General features: G+C 48.1%; 1 protein-coding gene across 1 annotated transcript; it reads right to left on the bottom strand.

Annotated features, from left to right (window-relative positions):
- Positions 1 to 18,151: 18,151 nt before the first annotated feature.
- On the bottom strand, positions 18,152 to 19,081 carry LOC141069299 (olfactory receptor 1G1-like). The gene has a single exon (XM_073558750.1). The coding sequence runs from the start codon at positions 19,079 to 19,081 to the stop codon at positions 18,152 to 18,154; it is 930 nt and encodes a 309-aa protein (XP_073414851.1).
- Between the last annotated feature and the right edge of the window lie 1,090 nt (positions 19,082 to 20,171).

Here is a 20,171-nt window from a genome sequence, read left to right as displayed (position 1 = left end):
ACTTGCAGAGCGCGCGCCCGCGGCTTAAGGCGCCCGCACGAAGCAGGCACGCGCCTGACTGATGAGAACGAGGAGGAGGCAGGCACAGTGCGGCGTGGTGAGCACCGGTGAGTATAGGCGGCGGCGGGCCCCGCCGCTGCTCGGACGGCGGCAGCTACCACCGCCGACGTGACACTAGGGAAACTCAGGTCAGACAAATGGGGGGGTCATACACAGAGAGGGTGGCGTGGTACCAGAGAGGCAAGCAGAGAATAGTCAGAACGTAAGCAATGAGTCATACACAGAGATAGCAATGCAGTACAAAAAGGAACAGGCAGAACTCATAACAGGGACAGAACCGGATCAAAACCAAACAAGCATAAAGTATCACAGTCACAAAGCACACCAGGGTCACACACTCGGCCAAGGATCTGAGTATAAGCAACGAGGAATGAGCCCACAATGAGGCTATAAAAAGCCTCCAGAATCTTAGAGTGAGGCTGTCCAGATTAACCTCTGAACTACCTAATCCCATGAACTAAGCAGATCATGACAAAGGCTTCATGGTTACACTCCAGGTTAGAGACACTAATATTGACTATAGACGCTGTATATATGCTTCACTACAGTATGTCTGCTCGCTGTTAGTACATTTGTAAATACTTATTTACTCTCTGAGGCTAAAATTTGATTTGCAGTGAATGAGAAGATTACAAAGTTACAACAAACTGAGGCCCATTTCTTGCTGAGTGCGCCTACACCCTTCATGTAATCGGGAAATATTTTTCAGGCACAGCGCAAAGCTCAGAAGGCAAGGAGCGCCAGATTTTACTGTTATGGTTTGCAGGTGATATGACCCACTGGCAGCGCTCATGAGGGGCCAGAACAGCAGAACCCCCCCATAAGTGACCCCATTTTACACACTACATCTCTCAGTGAATTCTTCTAGGGGTGCAGTGATCATATTGACACCACAGGTGTGTCACAGAATTTTATACCATTGAGCAGTGAAGACAAAATAACTACATTTTTACCACCAAAATTTGGTTTTAGCCCTAGATTTTACATTTTCACACAATTGGGTAAAAATGGCAACAAAATTTGTCTCACAATTTCTACTGAACGTGGCAATACCCAATATGTGGCTGTACAGTACTACTTAGCCATACGGAGAGACTCGGGAGGGACGTAGTGCTATTTGCCTCCTGGAGCGCAGATTTTCCTAGAAGTTTGCGGACTCCATATACAGAGCCCCTAATTGCTAGAAGAGCAGAATCCCCCCTCAAGTGACCCCATTTGGGAAACTATACCCCTTGGGGAATTTATCTACAGATGTAGTGACAATTTAAACTCCATGGGTATTTTCAGGAAACTAGCAGCAATGAATGTTGTCAAGTGAAAATTACAAACTGCCATTGTAGTGACCAGTACGCTGTAGTGACCAGTACATTGTAGTGACCAGTACATTGTAGTGACCAGTACGTTGCAGTCACCAGTACATTATACCCAGCCTGTGCTTCTGGAGACATGCACCAGCAAGTTAAGCAGGGTCTCATCACTACAGAAATGCCAAACTTGTGGGCGCTATATGTGGTTTAGGCACACTGGGGCTCAGAAGGGAGGGGGGCATTTGAATTTGGGATAATTTGCTGAATTTCTTTTGGCAGGTGAGGAGGCATTTCGCTTTTCCAGAGCCTTTGTGCCACCAGTAATGTGGAAGCCCCCTATATTTCCATTAACAGATGTCAGACCTGAGTGGGGCTTGCTTTTTTATGGATTGAGTGGAAGCTTTTATTGGGAACATTTTACATAACATTTAGGATCACATTTATCCGGCGCTCTATGCTGAGCACTTACTTTGGGGTTTCCATCTAAATCTCTGAGTGACATGATTCAGATGACACCCCCGAGGAGTCCATTCACTACAATGAGGCAGCAGAGTTACTCTGGACTCCTTATGGCCTCTGTTCAATGGTGTCCTTCTTTTCAGACGTGCACAAAACTGTGACCAACAGCACTCTTTTGCAATCCTAAAATCATGGGCACTGCCGGATCACTCGTCAGATGGCATGCACAGTGCCTCCATCTGCCTCATTATAGAGAATCTTCTGCCAGAGGTTCTGTCTGAATCACATTTTTGCAAGAATTAAGCACAATCCCCAATGCAAGTGCTCAGTGCAGAGCGCAGGATAAATATGCGCAAAGCCTTACTGCGATCTTTGGGAGGCAGAATAAAAAATTGAACAGCAGGTGAAGAATTGGTTTTATTTATTTTTTTACGCTGTTCCTTGTGCGGTATTAGTGATGAGGTGACTTTATTCTTCGGGTCAGTGCGATTACAGCGATAATCATAGACCTCTACAGTAGCACAGTATTTACACAATTCTCCAGGCTATTGAGAGGATGTTGACTGCAGGATAACTCTGTCTTCAGAGCTTATTTTACAGAGAAGGGGGTGTTACCGGAGTGATGTGTTAATGGCCGCTCTCTGCTCTCCGGATCTCACTGCAGAGCTGTGTGTGACTATACCTGATATATCTGCAGGTTCCTCTCATCTTCCGGCTCCAGCTCACAGGCAGACAGGGTGTAATATTGTTACAATTCAGCAGAGCTCAAGAGCTGCAAAAACTGTTGTAAGAAAACAAAGTTCAGTTCTCCTGCTCTGTGTTAGTTACTTGTCTCACACTGGTATCTTTCTCTTCACGTAATATAAGCTCTGGAAGCAGAGTTATCTTCCACTCAGTGTCCCCCCCATAGTCTGGAAGAGGTCATATACATATAAGAAAAACATATATTTCTCTGGAATAAGACATCAGATCGCGGAGATCAAGGTGTCATTACATTTTTCAGCGGTCTATGACCTACATGCACATATGGCTGACGGTTGATCCTATTGACTGACTCCCTTTATTGCAGCAAGGATGGCACCGCCTCAAAAACACTAGAGTAATGAAATCACCCCAGGGATTAGTATTGGAGGGGTCAGAGGTAATGGTGGGGTTCCACAGGGGTCAGTATTGGAAAGGTCACAAATAACAGTGACTTACCATAGGGTGCAGTATTGGAGGGGTCACATAGAAAAATGAGGTAGAAGAGGTCAGTACTGGAGCGGTCATAGATAACAGTGGAGTTACCTCAGGGGTATGTAATGGAAGGCTCACATGTAACAGTGGGATGCCACAAGGGTCAGTAACGGCGGCGACACATATGACAGTGGGGCACCAAGGGGGTCAGTATTAGAGAGGTTTCAATAAAAGGGGTCACACATAACAGTGGGGTACCATAGGGGGCAGTATTGGATGGGTCACATATAACAGTGGAGCACCAAGGGGGGGGGTCAGTATTAGAGAGGTCACATATAATTTCACTGTATCACAGGGGTCAGTATTGAATGGGTCATATGTAAGAGTGTGGAAACATAGGGGTCAATTTTGGAGGGGTCAAATATAACAGTGGAGTTCCACAGGGGTCACTATTGGTGAGCATCACATATAACAGTGGGTTCCCCAGGGGTCAGTAATAGAGGGGTCACTTAAAAATGAAGGGTATCTCAGGGGTCAGTATGGGAGGAGACACATATGTTACAGTGGATACCACAGGGGTCAGTATTGGACCCTCTTTGTAATATATTTATAAGTGATCTGGTGGGTGACATGCTGAACACATTTTAATATTTACACATGATACCAAATATTGTAAGGTTAACAACACAGAGGAGAATTAACATTAAAGACAAATGTAAGTATTTTCCTTTAGTATCAGTGAATTTGCATCTTCTTCATGAGGTTTTTGCCTCCTTCTGAATCCACATTATGGTGTTGGTTGTCCTGGATGGACTTGTGTCTTCTCTTAGTTATGAAATAATAAAAGTGTAAATCACTGAGCAGTAATGTATCGGAGTGCGGAGATTTTACACAGGCTATCCCCCATTATACCACAAGGTGGCGGTGTCGCTCCATGAAAAGCTACACAAAGTGGAGAAAGGTTTTTTTTGTCCATAAAGATTAATATTCTTGTATATCAAACAGATCTATCACCTTCTAAGAGACGCTGTGTATATTCTTCACTATGTCTGCTCGCTGTTAGTAAATCTGTAAATACTTATTGCGCTCTGAGGCTAAAATTTGATTTGCAGCAAATTACAAGATTACAAAGTCTCCAACAGCAACAAGGAAAAGCGCACTTTATAACGCAGCGCTGAGAGACTTCGTGTTTTTTTTATAATTTAGGGGGACAAAGGATAACGTTTTTCCTTGCGGAGAGCAGTAAATTGGCACAGGGAGATGTATAGACCATGCTCCTCTGGGAGTCTAAAAACTCAAAAAGCCTTTAAACCTTTAACAAGTCACGTCACATGAATTAAGATAGATAAGTGAAAGTAGAAACTATGTCTTAAGTCTGCCTTATTATTTGAAGTCATGTGACAACACTCTTTAAAGAGTCAATATTCACTTTTTGGATGGCTACGTCCAGTAGATAGCGCTTGAGTTACTGTGTTTAAAATAAAAAAATGGTCCAAAAATTATCCCTCTTAGTTTGCTGTGATCTGAAAGACTGATTTGTGCATGACACTGACTCTAAGGCTGGAATCACACCAGTGTACGGCATCCGATGCGATATGACCCTTGGCTCCTGCTCTGCTGCGGTCGAGAGCTACTGGGTTGTGATTCTCTCGTATGAGAGGATCGCAGTACAGGTGCGGAGAAGATGAAGAAAATAACTTCTCCATCTCATCCATGGCTTGCCTCGGCATATATGGGAGTGCACTGAGGTGACATCCAAGGGCACTCCCATATTTTACTAGCACCCATCAACTTGTATGGGTGCGATTGAACTGAGTCTCATAGCCACTCACAGAATGCTGTGATTGTTCTCTCATTCCGAATCGGCAGCTATTATATACTTACCTAAAATTGTCCATCATCCACTTCTGTCCGGACATCCTCGAATCCCATCTACCTCGCCACACCGGAAGTACGCCGACCGCCATATTGGAATACCCAAGTGATGGGTATTCCAATATGGCACCTGCTGGTGGTACCAGGCCCTTCGGCAGTACCACCAGTGGGAAACCCACACCAGACCCCACCCGCAGCCGCCACTGCCTGCCCACTCACCTCCATGCAGTCACAGCCGGCAGGAAAGACCGCGGCTTGCGGCTAACCCCACCCACAAACCTAACTCTAACACAACTCTAACACCTCAAGCCTAACCCCAGCACCAACACCACAACCGTAACCCCAACACAATCCTAACCCCACACAACTGTAACCCCAACCTCAACCCTAACCCCAACACCACAGCCGTAACCCCAACACAACTGTAACCCCAACACAACCCTAACCCCATCCCCAAACCTAACCCCAACACAACCCAACACCTCAACCGTAACCCCAACACAATCCTAACACCAACACAACCTAAACCCTAGTCCCAACCCTAACTGCAAAGAATGGAAAAAAAATATTTTTTATTTCATTTTTATCTAACAGGCCAGTTTCACATTAGCGCTTTTTAAGCGCACGCACGGCCGGGGGTAGCTCCGCCCCCGAGCCGGCTCTCTGCCCGGCGTGCCCGCCCCTTGCTTGTAGCGCCGCCTACTAGCGGACAGCAGCGCCTGCGATCGGCGCACCCTATCTTTAGCATAGGGTGCGCAGATCATGCGCAGGCCGTGCGCTAGTTGCGCTTTGACCTGCGCTGCGCACTTTTGACGGTGCGCCGTGCGCGCCAAAATCAAACTTTTTGGATTTTGGCGCGCACGGCGCACCGTCAAAAGTGCGCTGCGCAGGTCAAAGCGCAACTAGTGCACGGCCTGCGCACGATCTGCGCACCCTATGCTAAAGATAGGGTGCGCCGATCGCAGGTGCCGCTGTCCGCTAGTAGGCGGCGCTACAAGCAAGGGGCGGGCACGCCGGGCAGAGAGCCGGCTCGGGGGCGGAGCTACCCCCGGCCGTGCGTGCGCTTAAAAAGCGCTAATGTGAAACCGGCCTAAGGGGGTGGTAAAGGGGGGTTTGATTTACTATTTTTTTTAATTTTGATCACTGTGATTGGGTCTATCAGAGCGATGAAAATGAACCAAGAGGAAAAATCTCCTATTGTTGCTGGGTACTGGCCGGCAGATCTCAGTGGGCACACTGCCCATTTTCTTATAGAAGATGATGCAGAGGGCTTTGGGATGGAGCCGGAGGGTCCGGGAATGGCAGAGGTAGCAGGGGGGGCGGCTCAGAGGACCCCATTTCTCTCCACTCTGGTATGCTAGATTATATCAGAGGAGAGAGAAATGAATGGAAAACTGGCCTTTTTTTGTGATCGTCGTTATTCCGTGAATGACTGCCATTATGTGACTGGGGACAGTAAAAACCGACCCCAATCATGTTCTTGGGGTCTCAGCTACCCCCAAGTAGCCGAGATCCAAGAGATTTTCTGACGCTGGAGGGACGCTACACATCTATTTCTCAGCGCCGTTAAAAAGCGGTGCTGAGAAATAAGGACTCTTAACTGCCGCCATTAAAAGGCATATCAGTGGTTGTTAAGGGGTTAAGGGCAATGGTACCAAAAACTAATGAAATGTATGGAAACTTTTGACTTTGCAGTAAGTAATAAAAATGCCTTAAAACATTCTCTCTCTCTCCCTGTATGCATGGCTCCTCCGTCCTTCTCCTTTTGTATGCATGGCTCCTCCGTCCTCTCCCTGTTGTATGCACAGCTCCTCCGTCCTCCCCCTATTGCATGCATGGCTCCTCCATCCTCTTCCTGTTGTATGTGTAGGGTTCGAGCAGGCTCACAGGATGCAGTGACGAGACACGAGACTGAATGTGGGGTGAAATAAACTTTTATAAGTTTAAAGCCGCGAGGGCTAAACTGCTTCAAACAAACAAAGGGGAAACACCTATTTGTCCTCGCAGGGACTCGTAAAACAAAAAGGGTTCTATAATGCACTTAGCCTTCCGGGCGTCGCTCGAGTTCACGACCACTCAGGGGTTGCAGATGTGGAACCACGATTTCCCGGAAGGACTTGTGCTCGTCCGGCCCTGAAGAAACCAGAACGATGAGGCACAGCAGGCCCTGAAGAAACTGGACGGTGGGGCGCAACGGGCCCTGAAGAAACTGGACGGTGGGGCGCAACGGGCCCTGAAGAAACTGGAACGGTGGGGCGCAACGGGCCCTGAAGAAATGGGAACGGTGGGGCGCAACGGGCCCTGAAGAAATGGGAACGGTGGGGCGCAACGGGCCCTGAAGAAGCTGGACCGGTGGGGCACAACAGGCCCTGAAGAAATGGGAACGGTGGGGCACAACAGGCCCTGAAGAGACTGTTCGGGGGGAAAATCTCCCAGGCGTCCGTTTAGAGGCGCTCGTTCCCCAGCCAGGTCATGACGCAGTTTCAAAAAAAACATAAACATTAACAAACTCTGCTCAGTGTCCCCTCAGTAACCGGGACGGGGCTCTGCGGCCGCCTATAGCGAGGTGGCGTCCCCTGAGGTCGGTGATGACGGGGCCGCAGCTGTGGGAGAAGACAGGGGGGCAGTGTCCTGGCCACTGTACCGGATTGCTCTCTCGTCGCAGAGGTCGCCTGAGATCCCGGTCCTGTCACACCATGGAGGGAATCAGCGGGCGTCACTTTTTCTGAATGTCTGCGGGGAGGGAATCCCGGGGAGAGTCTCTTACGCGTCGCTCTTCGGTCAGTCTCCAATTTTCCTTTGACAGTCTCCTGCCTGTCTCTCTTCCTCACACCGTCAGTTGCCACAGTCCTCCCTCTGCCACACGCCTCTCTCTCTCCTGTCAGGCTCTCCTCTAACTGCCACCTCAGCGCGTCCCCTGCTCCTTTTACCCTCGCCCCGCCCCCTGTTGCCCTGACAACTTCAATCGCATGTCTCCCTTTGTAATTCCCCTGATGTGGTTTCTTCAATAACCCTGATGGCGGTCCCCCTGGTTCCGGCCCAATCACTATATGGGGGTCCTCCTCCCCACATTCCCCCACCCTGTAAGCTCGCCAGTCCTCGGGCGAGGGTGTTAGTCTATTGAGATTGGCCTGTAAAGGTGTCAATATTTGTTGCCATACGAACTGGTCTTGTTCATACCGTTCGGGGGGTTTGCCGGCTGTTGACCGCTCGGAGCGTCTAAGCTCGACTGGGGTGGAATCTTCTGGGGTGGTGGGCGTCGGTGGGCTGCAAGATGCCGGTGGGTTAATTGTGTCAACTGGCTCATTATTGGGTGGAGGGCCCTTGCGAACTGGAGTGAAATCCTCGTCGTCCGAGTCCCAGCATATGGACTCCGGTTCGGATGTCTTCGGGACAGGTTCCAGTTGCTTCGGGTCGGTGGAAATACACGGGCATAACATATTACGATGCACAATGCGGGTGGGCAGTGTTTCATCCTGCTCGGGCCGTATTTCGTACACAGGTCCTTCTGGATGGATACGGCGTAGTACCCGATAAGGACTCTCTTCCCAACATGACTCCAGTTTATTCTGGGGGCGTTGATCTAGTACAAGCACACGGTCCCCGCTTTGGAGATAGGGAGGGGAGGTTGTATTCTTCCCTGGGTGTTCCCAGTCTTGAAGTTTGGTATGTACAATTCGGTGAAGAGTTTGCAACCTGTGGCGATGATTTCGGACCCAAGACGACACTCCGGTCCAGGGCCGAGGCTCTTCGGGGTCCAACTCTATCTCCGTGATCCCTTTACCCTCTCGTCCGAACAGCAGGAAATAAGGAGTATAGCCCGTTACTCGATGTACCCGATTATTATAAACCCACACTAATTCAGAAACATATTCAGGCCAACAAGCTTTCTTGTCACTCTCCAGAGTGCGTAGCATTTGAATCAATGTCCGATTAAATCGCTCACAAGCCCCATTCCCTTGCGGGTGATATGGTGTGGTCCTGGATTTATCAATCCCATAAAGATGGTGTAGTTCCTCCATAGCTTTCCCCAAAAAACATGCTCCCTGGTCGGAATGTATACGTTGAGGACAGCCGTACACTTGTATAAAGTTTCTGCAAATTGCGGAGGCGGCTGACTCCGCGGTCTGGTCTCGAGTAGGGGTGACCACAGCGAATTTGGTGAAATGATCCACCATGACGAGGCAGTGTTCGTATCCCTGGAATGCGGGACCAATGTGCAGATAATCCACCGTCAGGAGCTCAAAGGGTTCTGAAGTCACAATCGTCTGTGTTGCGGCCCTCTGAGCAGGCGGTTTGGCCAATTCACATAAGCGGCAGGTACGGCAAACTTCTTCCACAACAGCCGAAAAGCGGGGGTGATAAACTTTCTGTTGTAACCATTGCAAAGTCTTTTTGACTCCAAAGTGGGCCCCTTTTTCGTGAGCCTCTCGAGCCAGTTCGTGTAGTTGTGCTCCGGGCGTAACCATCTGCCAAACAGTCGTTGAGGTTGTTTGCGAAGTGATTTTACGGTACAGTAGTCCCTTTCGGATAATCAGTCTCTCCCATTGTCGCAGCATCAGCGACAGGTCTTGGGTCAAAGCTTGTCGTTGAGTATCAGTGGGTAATTGACCAGCGGCGACCCATTTCCGGAGAAGTCCAACTTCTTCATCTTCTTGTTCCTGTTGTATCCACTTATCACGAGATTGTTCCAGGATGCCCCTGTGGGCCTCTGGGGAAGATACTTTTGCATCAACATTGGTGAGCACGGCAGCAGTAAGAGCGAACGGTATTTCCTCTCCTTCTAATTTTTCGTCTCGATTCTGTCCAGGAGTTGTATGTCGAATCCTAGAGAGAGCATCTGCATGAACATTCTCGGCCCCTCTTTTGTAAATAATCTTGTAATTATACTTCGCCATTCGGGCCACCCATCGCTGCTCCAAAGCCCCCAACTTGGCGTTTTCCAAATGAGCCAGTGGGTTGTTGTCAGTTCGCACTACCACCTCGGAGCCTGCTAGGTACTCTGCGAATCTCTCCGTCATAGCCCACACCACTGCGAGGAGCTCGAGCTTAAAAGAGCTGTAATTGTCAGGGTTACGCTCGGAGTCATGGAGTGAACGGCTTCCATATGCGATCACCCTCTCCCGGCCATCCTGAACCTGTGACAACACAGCTCCTAGCCCGTGAAGACTCCCGTCAGTGTGCAGGATGAACGGCTGAGAGAAATCCGCATAAGCCAACACTGGGGCATCTGAGAGTGCAGCCTTGAGATCTCGGAAGGCCTCTTCCTGAGGGTGTTGCCACTGGATTTTTCGCCCATTGGCGCCAGCGGGAGCCCCCTTCAGCAGGTCATGCAGGGCTCGAGCTCGACATGCAAAATTCTTTACGAAACGACGGTAATATCCAGCTAACCCCAGAAAAGCCCGCACGTCTTTCACCGTCTCGGGGGTAGGCCATTCCTGGATAGCAGCAATCTTCTCCCGGGATGGCCTCACACCCTCTGCCGAAACGACATGACCCAGATACTCAATCTGAGAGCGAAATAGGTGGCATTTCTGAGGCTTCACCTTCAACCCGTACTTTTGCAGCCGGCTGAGTACCTGTCCCAACCGCTTCAGGTGGTCCTCGAAGGAGGCAGCACAAGCAGGGGTGCCGCTGTCGCGATGACCTTGCCCAGAGCCTCACCCTCCTGGCAGTCCCGATGCACCCGCGCACCTCGCACCAGCTGCTGGAATACCTGTCCCTGAGCTGTGCGAGAACCCCACTGCTTCAGTGTCCTTTGTGTGGGATCATTAAGCAACAGGTTACCAAACTCTTTTAAGATATTCATGCCTAGGGTGACGGGGTGTCGTTGATCAGCTTCTCCTTGAGTCAGCACCACCCCTCTGCGGCCGAGGAGTTTACCGCACAACGTCACCTGCACCCACACTACCCCGGCAACCGGAACCGGCAGTTGGTTGGTGGCTACTAGTCTAATCATGGGTCCCACTGAGGCCTTGCTGCCTCCGGAAAGTTTTGTTGAAAGTACGCTGCGGGCATAGTGGTTACTTGTGACCCCGTGTCCACCAGACACCGGACGGCCCGGCCCTCTACTTCTGCCCAAACTTCAGGACACTTTGCTACCAAATCTTCGGGACTTCCACCACCCCTAGTTGTGGTTTTCGGCTCCGAGCAGCGTCCCCCCAGCCCGGAGCCCTTTAGTTTAATGGCCGCCGGGGTGGGTATCTCCCACGCCGCGGACACTCTCGGGTGAAGTGGCCTGGTTCTCCACACTCATAACACCGGGCCGGTAGAGATTGACCACCCCGCGGAGAGCGTGACCCCCAGGGACCGGGATTAACACTGGGTCGCCCAGTCTCCGGTTCGGTTCTTCTCTTTACTTCAGCCAACTCGCTCTTAATATTTTTCAATTCTCGCTTCATCTCCTCCACCCATTGAGGTTCCTCAACTGTGTTTGAGGAGGCCTCCACACCTCGGACCTTCCCCACGGGGACCGCCATCCCCTGCTCTTGCTCCCGAACCCGTGCCTGACTTCCCACTTCTGAAAAGTCTATTTGGGGATTCATTCTGATCTGTTCCCGTAATGCCTGCTTTATCAGTGGATCTCGCAGTCCAGTCACCAGTAGGTCACGTAGGGTAATGTCAACAGGTCCTACCCCTACCCCGTCTTTTCTTTCAATAGCCGTATGCAACTCTTGGAGTACATTCATATACTGAGTAATCGTCTCCCCCTCTGCCTGCATCCGGCTAAACAGACGGGTCCTTAACTCTCCCACATTAGTGGGATCCCCGTGGGTCTGTTCCACTATCTGCAACACCTTTTCAAAAGTGTTGCGGTGCCCCAGAGGTTTCAACATTACTGACCTCCGCACCTCCCCGTCTAGGGCCATGAGTGCCACTTCAGCTTCCAGGTCAGGGGTCATTGGGTGCATCCAAAAAAGCCCCCTCATCCGCTCTGTCCAGCTCCATAGCATAGTATTTGAGCCAGAGAATCTAGGCAGGTTGTTCAGCATGGCCCCCAATGAAATGCTGGTACGGGGACCCTCATTATTTACAGAGCTTACAGCTCCCCCATGTTCGGAGCCACCACTGTCCGCGCTCGGAGACTGCATCCTGCCGACTACGCCAAGTGTAGGGTTCGAGCAGGCTCACAGGATGCAGTGACGAGACACGAGACTGAATGTGGGGTGAAATAAACTTTTATAAGTTTAAAGCCGCGAGGGCTAAACTGCTTCAAACAAACAAAGGGGAAACACCTATTTGTCCTCGCAGGGACTCGTAAAACAAAAAGGGTTCTATAATGCACTTAGCCTTCCGGGCGTCGCTCGAGTTCACGACCACTCAGGGGTTGCAGATGTGGAACCACGATTTCCCGGAAGGACTTGTGCTCGTCCGGCCCTGAAGAAACCAGAACGATGAGGCGCAGCAGGCCCTGAAGAAACTGGACGGTGGGGCGCAACGGGCCCTGAAGAAACTGGAACGGTGGGGCGCAACGGGCCCTGAAGAAATGGGAACGGTGGGGCGCAACGGGCCCTGAAGAAATGGGAACGGTGGGGCGCAACGGGCCCTGAAGAAGCTGGACCGGTGGGGCACAACAGGCCCTGAAGAAATGGGAACGGTGGGGCACAACAGGCCCTGAAGAGACTGTTCGGGGGGAAAATCTCCCAGGCGTCCGTTTAGAGGCGCTCGTTCCCCAGCCAGGTCATGACGCAGTTTCAAAAAAAAATAAACGTTAACAAACTCTGCTCAGTGTCCCCTCAGTAACCGGGACGGGGCTCTGCGGCCGCCTATAGCGAGGTGGCGTCCCCTGAGGTCGGTGATGACGGGGCCGCAGCTGTGGGAGAAGACAGGGGGGCAGTGTCCTGGCCACTGTACCGGATTGCTCTCTCGTCGCAGAGGTCGCCTGAGATCCCGGTCCTGTCACACCATGGAGGGAATCAGCGGGTGTCACTTTTTCTGAATGTCTGCGGGGAGGGAATCCCGGGGAGAGTCTCTTACGCGTCGCTCTTCGGTCAGTCTCCAATTTTCCTTTGACAGTCTCCTGCCTGTCTCTCTTCCTCACACCGTCAGTTGCCACAGTCCTCCCTCTGCCACACGGCTCTCTCTCTCCTGTCAGGCTCTCCTCTAACTGCCACCTCAGCGCGTCCCCTGCTCCTTTTACCCTCGCCCCGCCCCCTGTTGCCCTGACAACTTCAATCGCATGTCTCCCTTTGTAATTCCCCTGATGTGGTTTCTTCAATAACCCTGATGGCGGTCCCCCTGGTTCCGGCCCAATCACTATATGGGGGTCCTCCTCCCCACATATGCACAGCTCCTCCGTCCTCCCCCTGTTGAATGCATGATTCCTCCGTCCTCTCCCTGTTGTATGCACGGCTCCTCCATCCTCTCCCTGTTCTATGCACAGCTCCTCCGTCCTCCCCCTGTTGTATGCATGGCTCCTTCGTCCTCCCCCTGTTGTATGCATGGCTCCTCCATCCTCTCCCTGTTGTATGCACAGCTCCTCCGTCCTCCCCCTGTTGTATGCATGGTTCCTCGTCCTCTCCCTGTTGTATGCACGGCTCCTCCATCCTCTCCCTGTTGTATGCACAGCTCCTCCGTCCTCTCCCTGTTGTATGCATGGCTCCTCCGTCCTCCCCCTGTTGTATGCATGGCTCCTTCATCCTCCCCCTGTTGTATGCACAGCTCCTCCGTCCTCTCCCTGTTGTATGCATGGCTCCTCCGTCCTCCCTCTGTTGTATGCATGGCTCCTTCATCCTCCCCCTGTTGTATGCATGGCTCCTTCATCCTCTCCCTGTTGTATGCACAGCTCCTCCATCCTTCCCCTGTTGTATGCATGGCTCCTGCATCCTCTCCCTGCTGTATGCACAGCTCCTCCGTCCTCCCCCTGTTGTATGCATGATTCCTCCGTCCTCTCCCTGTTGTATGCATGGCTCCTCCGTCCTCCCCCTGTTGTATGCATGGCTCCTTCATCCTCCCCCTGTTGTATGCATGGCTCCTTCATCCTCTCCCTGTTGTATGCACGGCTCCTCCGTCCTCCCCCTGTTGAATGCATGGCTCCTCCACCCTCCCCTGTGTATGCATGGCTCGGCTTCGCTTGGCATGGCTCCCCTTGTCATACTCACCCACTCCTGGCGCGGTTGCTGCAAGTCCTCCCTGCATCTCTCTGTTGTCCCGGCGAGGCAGCTTTTTCCTGTGTTCAGTGGTCACGTGGTACAACTCATTAAAGTAATGAATATGTGCTCCACGACTCTGGGAGTGGAGATGCGTGCATATTCATTACTTTAATGAGCGGTGCCATGTGAGCACAGGAAGAAGCTGCCTCGCCGGGACAGCAGAGAGATGCAGGGAGGATTTGCAGCGATCGCGCCAGGAGTGGGTGAGTATGATGTAACAGCCTCCGGCTCCTGCCGCTTCCCCTCCCCCGCTGACTCCCTGGGACAATGACTCGTGTATAGTCTGAGGGGGGCGTTTTCAGCACAAAAAATGTGCTGAAAATCTCAGCTTATACACTAGTATATATGGTATTTTATGATTTTACCCCTAACCCTAACTCTAGTGAAGGCTGAAAAAAGCGTAAACAGAGAACATTTATTATAATGTTGGTGTTTTCTTTTTTGTTTACAGGGGGCACTTTCTGTCTCACCTCTCACAAAAATTAAAAGTGAGAAGAAAGGCAGAGTTTTGTTGGGGAGCACAGTGCAGCTCACATAAGTCAACACTGTCTTGCTTAGCCTCTGACATCTTGGTTGCTACCTATGTATAGCACAGAAGCTATTGACAAACTCATATCGACTGCTGTACAGTTATATTCATCTTTATGCCAAATCCATTGAAGCCCATGTCACCTGTAAAAGACAGAAAATAATAAATAGCCATAATACTCACCTTTACTCCTAATCCACCGATGCTCATGTCCCCTGTAAAAAAAACAAAAAAAAATCTCTTGTCTGAGGTGAAGATAATCCCTATCTGTTTCATGAAGATCTGGATGATTTGGACAGCAGTCACATCAGTGATGTGACCTCTATCCACGCCAGCCAGCTCATAGTGAGACCGAAGTGTAATAATGCTCTTGCAGTGTGTAGCGCTGAGCTCCTATGAGAAATGTCACCAGAGTTCATAGCTGATAAACCCCGGTGACCTCACGGCACCGCTGCATAAGAAAAAGTCCTGGGGCGGCCGCGGGCTGCTATTTTTGAGCAGGGATATTGGCCCTTTACCATTCTTAGAAAATTAGCCAACGGCTGTCTGCTTTAGCTTGGTTGGTTGTAAAAAATGGGGGGACCCCACACCGTTTTTTAAAATTATTCATTTAAATAATTTAAAAACACGTTGTGGGACCCGATGTAATTTTTTAAAATTATTTATTTATTCGTAGCAGAGGGTTGGCTGATGAATACTCCCATCAGCGGCACCTGGTCTCCATGTTATCAGCGACAGCAGGACTATGCTGATGAGATTAGTACTCTCTCTTTAGCTGATGCCTGTGACTGCCGGTAACCTTTTTACTGATGGTCACAGCTGCTGGCTCATGCTATCATCTGCCACCGTGGTAACCACAGCTCTCTGACCAGTGGCAACTAATTTACCACCGAACAGAGCCACTGATTCCCCTATAAAGACTACCTCTGCACAGTGCTAACATAAGACTACCTCTACATTATTCCCACATACGATTACCTGTACACACTGCCCCCATAAGATTACCTGTACACAGTGCCCCCATAAGATTACCTCTCACACTGTTGCACTGATCTCTTGTTTTCACGCCGATATCCTTAAAGACTATTTCTCACTCTAGATTCTTACATTTTGGAAGTGTGAGCCCTCTCTGCACCTTAATATATCATATAATACAGGGTGAATCCTACCTACAAGAAATACCGCCTTAATTTATAGCTGCAGTCTACACACTATGGGGGGATTTCTGGGGTGTCTCTACATTGGGGGATTATATAGCCCTCTCATCAAATAAAAATCAGAGATTTATCTATTACTATGAATCTCACGTCACTTTCATGTCCTCGTCATTTATGCTTATGGTCATGAGCTGTGGATTTTATTCTATTTCAAGGCCTATATTACATTTACATCCATTGTTCGTTTTCTGAGACCAAAACAACCAGAAACGCCCCTTTTAATTCAATTGTATTTGCTCTCAAATAATTGTAGTCCAGCTCTTCACATATTAGGTATTTGGGGGTCACTGTTGATAATCGTCTCTCAGCTTCAAAAATGGCTACAAACAATAGACTTGACGCTAGCCACTTCATTTACCAGATCACAGGGATTGCCCTGGTCTTCACCCCTTAACTTCTATACAGGGACCTGGAGTTACATGGGGAACCCTGGACTGGGGCCACGGTGTCGGCTGCTGTTTGGTGGAGCAGGCTGGCAGGATGAACGGTCGGTAAACAAACAGAGGTCAGAAACAGGAAAATCCATTAGAAAACAGGAGCTGAAAATCAGGGTGTGTGAACTAGGTAAGCAAAACTATTTCTGGCAGCTTCCAGAAGGAAGCTGGGACCTTTTGTAGGGTGTGGTGCTGTCCAGTTGGCCAAGATGGGGAGTTAATTACTCTAGCTGACAGCACACACATTCATACTGCAAGACTGGACGGCACTACAGGGTCCAAGCTTGCTAGTCAGTGGCTCGACCGAGCCTTCTCCACCCATAACTTGTGGTCCCAGGCCTCTTCTATCCTCTCTTGACAACATTTTAATGCCCCTACACTTCTCTTCCATGCCTCCTGAATGTTTCCTTGGATGCTTCTGATGATTTTGGGGTGGGAGGGGAAATCTTAGTGGCACCCAAGAGATCTGTGCACTCTTCCGAGAGTCATGGAGATCACTCTTTTTAAAGGGATCCTCACTAGTATTAGCACCCAAGGGTTTCGGGATTCTCCTAAAAAAAGGACCATTTTAGACAGATTAAAGACTCGAGGCTACAAGGAGGCATCTGGGAATTAACTCTATTGGTAAATATTACTCAATCGGGAAGGATGTGAATGAATGGCCCAGTGGACTGTTAATCCCAGAGATTTAAGTCAATAAATCACAATACAAGACATTAAGTAGATCTATTGCATAGCGTTAACCCCGTAATAGATGTAATTGGAGGCCCATGTTGGGATCTGCATCTTTAGAGGGGGCTAGATAGTTGTCATCTGTATCAGGAGCAGCGGAGATAATGCCAATCACTGCTGTTTAACCATTTACATGCTGATCAATGAAATGAATGGGTTATTGTGGATGCTTAACCATTTACATGCCGATCAATGAAATGAATGGGTTATTGTGGCATGTTTAACCATTTACATGCCGATCAATGATTATTGCATTTAAATGAATGGGTTATTCTGGCAGATGAAGGCTTGCAGAAGGCCCTCTTAGTAGCCATCTTGGTCCTCCTGTGAAGACCAGCAACAGGCTGAGCTTCATAGGAGAACAACATTTACATCATATACTGAGATACTGTAGTATTATAATACATAAAACAAAGGTTCTTAATGGGGAACAGCATAATGTAAAAAATAAAATGTTGTAAAAAATGTAATTAAAAAACATATTTGGTTGGTAAAAATGGAGCTTATCAAACAAAATATAAAGACAGTTAATCCATATAGTAAAATGTGATTTTTTTTAACACAGTTCAGAATTTTTTTAAGACACTAAAATAATGAAAAAACCTAATAGGTTTGGCCTCATGGTAATCATACGGACCTGGAAAATCACGTTCCCGGTCATTTTCACCATATAATGTACCGTACATTTTAGAAACAAAACCGAGCAAACAATTGCAGAATTAATTTTTTTTTTCCATATTTCATTCCATTTGGGTATTTTTTTTTCATTTTTTTCAATACATTGAATGGTAAAATGAATGGTGTTATTTAAAGGTGCAAATCGTTCTGCAAATAGCAAATCCTCGTATGGCTATGGGGATGGAGGAATCAAAAAGTTTTGGCTCTTGGAAGAAGGGGAGGAAATATATGAAAGCGTAAAAAATGAAAAATTGCCCAAAGCTTAAGCAGTAATGCACCATTTATTACGAGTGACTTTGTTTTTCTTTTTGTATAAGATGTAATGACAACTGGGATGTTTGATAGTTTATTATTTTTGGTAACTTTTGCTTTTATTCCTAGATTTACCATTGCGGTGATTAACTATGAAGAAACATTGTGATGAGTTGATGATCTTTACATATTTTAGGATCAGTTCTGACAGTATCATCTTGGGATTAGTAGGGGTCCTCCAGCTTGTACTCTCATCCATAATAGTCATTGATTCTATTTTTTATTTTGACTTAATCCTCAGAAGGTTTATTAAAGCTTCTTTTACTTCTTTATTGCGTAAACTGTAGATGAGGGGGTTTAAGGCGGGCGTTACTATGGTGTATAGTACAGAGAAGACCTGTTCTGGTTCCTCCTTGTATTGGGTTGGTGGTCTAATGTAGACACAGACTCCCGTCCCGTAGAAGAAGAGAAGAACAGTCAGGTGAGATGAGCATGTGGAGAAGGCCTTTTTCCTGCCCTCACTGGAAACAATGCTTAAGATGACCTTGAGAATCTTGATGTAGGACATTAAGCTTATAGTGAATGGGAGGAACCCAAGTAAAAGTGTATCCAGAAAGATAGCTGCATGGAATGCCAAGCTGGGGCAGGAGATCTTGGCCAAAGCTTTGACATCACAGTAAAAATGTTGGATGTCCTTGGAGTGACACCATGTTGTGGTTATGGCAAAACAGGTCAAGAAGATTGAATTTAGAGCAGCAGATCCCCAGGCCAATACCAGGATCCAAATACATTTCCTTCTACTCATAATATATTGGTAATGTAGTGGGATACATATAGCAATGTATCGATCATAAGCCATGATGGTCAACATAGCTACCTCAGCGCTTATCATAAGAGCGAAGAAGAACATCTGGGACAAGCACTGCAGGAAGGACATAATGTTGTCTCCAGAAAGTAAGATGTCTAGCAGCTTAGGGACTGTGACTGTTGTGTAGGACATATCTACCAACGATAGATTGCAGAGGAATAGGTACATGGGAATGTGTAGCTGAGAGTGCACAATAATGACCATGACGATTGCTCCATTCCACACCAGGCCAAAGACATAAATTAAGACAAAACCAGTGGTAATTAGGAAATTCTCCTCAGAGTGGAGGAAGAAAGGAAGAATGAAGAAATTGTCACCAAGTGTTTGGTTCTTCAGATCCATTTTGTAGTCAAACAGTCAGATAAAAGATATTTCAGATGGTAAATCTAGGAATAAAAGCAAAAGTTACCAAAAATAATAAACAATCAAACATCCCGTACTTTGTCTTTTTCCAGTTGGCATTACATCTTATACAAAAAAAAGCAAAGTCATTCGTAATAAATTGTGCTTAACCACTTAAGAATCGGGCAGTTTTTCATTTTTGTGCTTGCATTTTTTTCCTCCCTTTCTTCCAAAAGCCATAACATTTTGATTTCTCCATTTCCCTATAAATCAAATATATCATATAACCTAGGCAAGGAGCACAAACAATACATCTTAGAAGTACACTAGTATTCTAACAAAGAGAAATGTTGTATGCCCCACAAGTGCTGCCAAAAGTGTGCTTGGGATTCCACAAGATGTCTGATGGTGACAACAGCAGATTATGAGTTTTTTGGTGCACCTTCCATGGTTCCGACTTGTTTTTCGAACACAACCCACAGATGACCATCTTGAGCATTGGGGAATTTGGAGATAATTTGTCACCATAATCGTTTTGATATGTTCCCCAAATCGTTCTTGACCAAGATTTTCTCAGTGCATATCTTAGAAAGAAGGGTGATGGATGGCAGCAGTGATGCTCACAGGATTGCAAGTGACAATAAAAGATTTTTTGGAATAATGTATCTTCTAATACTTGTTTGTTCCATACAAGGTATGCGATGCGTTTTGATTCTGAATGAGGCTTTGCCTGGCTGAAATAACCAATCTGTCTTGTGCATTCATGTTGCAGAACATCTTAGATGTTCAGGTTAGAAGGATATTGCTTTTAGTTCACTCCAGCTGGAAACTGATCATATCCATAGACCAGCTCCCAGAACTTCTTCATTACTACCACTGGTTTTTAAAATATTGCCCTGAGACATCCCTTGCCTCTCCTATTCCTATTTCTCACCTGTGTCTGGTCTCGATAAGCTGAAGGGAATGCTTGTCGAGACCAGGCTTCACTAATGGTTGAAGTTGGACACCCTTTAAAATTTCAGCCTTGGGTTGAAATTGGCCCTAATGGCAGGGTGCCTTGTCTACTGAAAATGATCACTATTATTGGGCA

This window comes from Dendrobates tinctorius, unplaced genomic scaffold (genome assembly GCF_039654945.1).
Source record: "Dendrobates tinctorius isolate UK_male_01 unplaced genomic scaffold, ASM3965494v1 ptg000257l, whole genome shotgun sequence".
Lineage (NCBI taxonomy): Eukaryota > Metazoa > Chordata > Amphibia > Anura > Dendrobatidae > Dendrobates > Dendrobates tinctorius.
The sequence above is the reverse complement of the archived record's forward strand: the minus strand, read 5'-3'. Positions and strand labels throughout refer to the sequence as shown.

What these genes read in the sequence shown, in the direction of transcription:
- LOC141069299 (XM_073558750.1), bottom strand. Translation starts at nt 19,081, where the DNA reads ATGGATCTGAAGAACCAAACACTTGGTGACAATTTCTTCATTCTTCCT.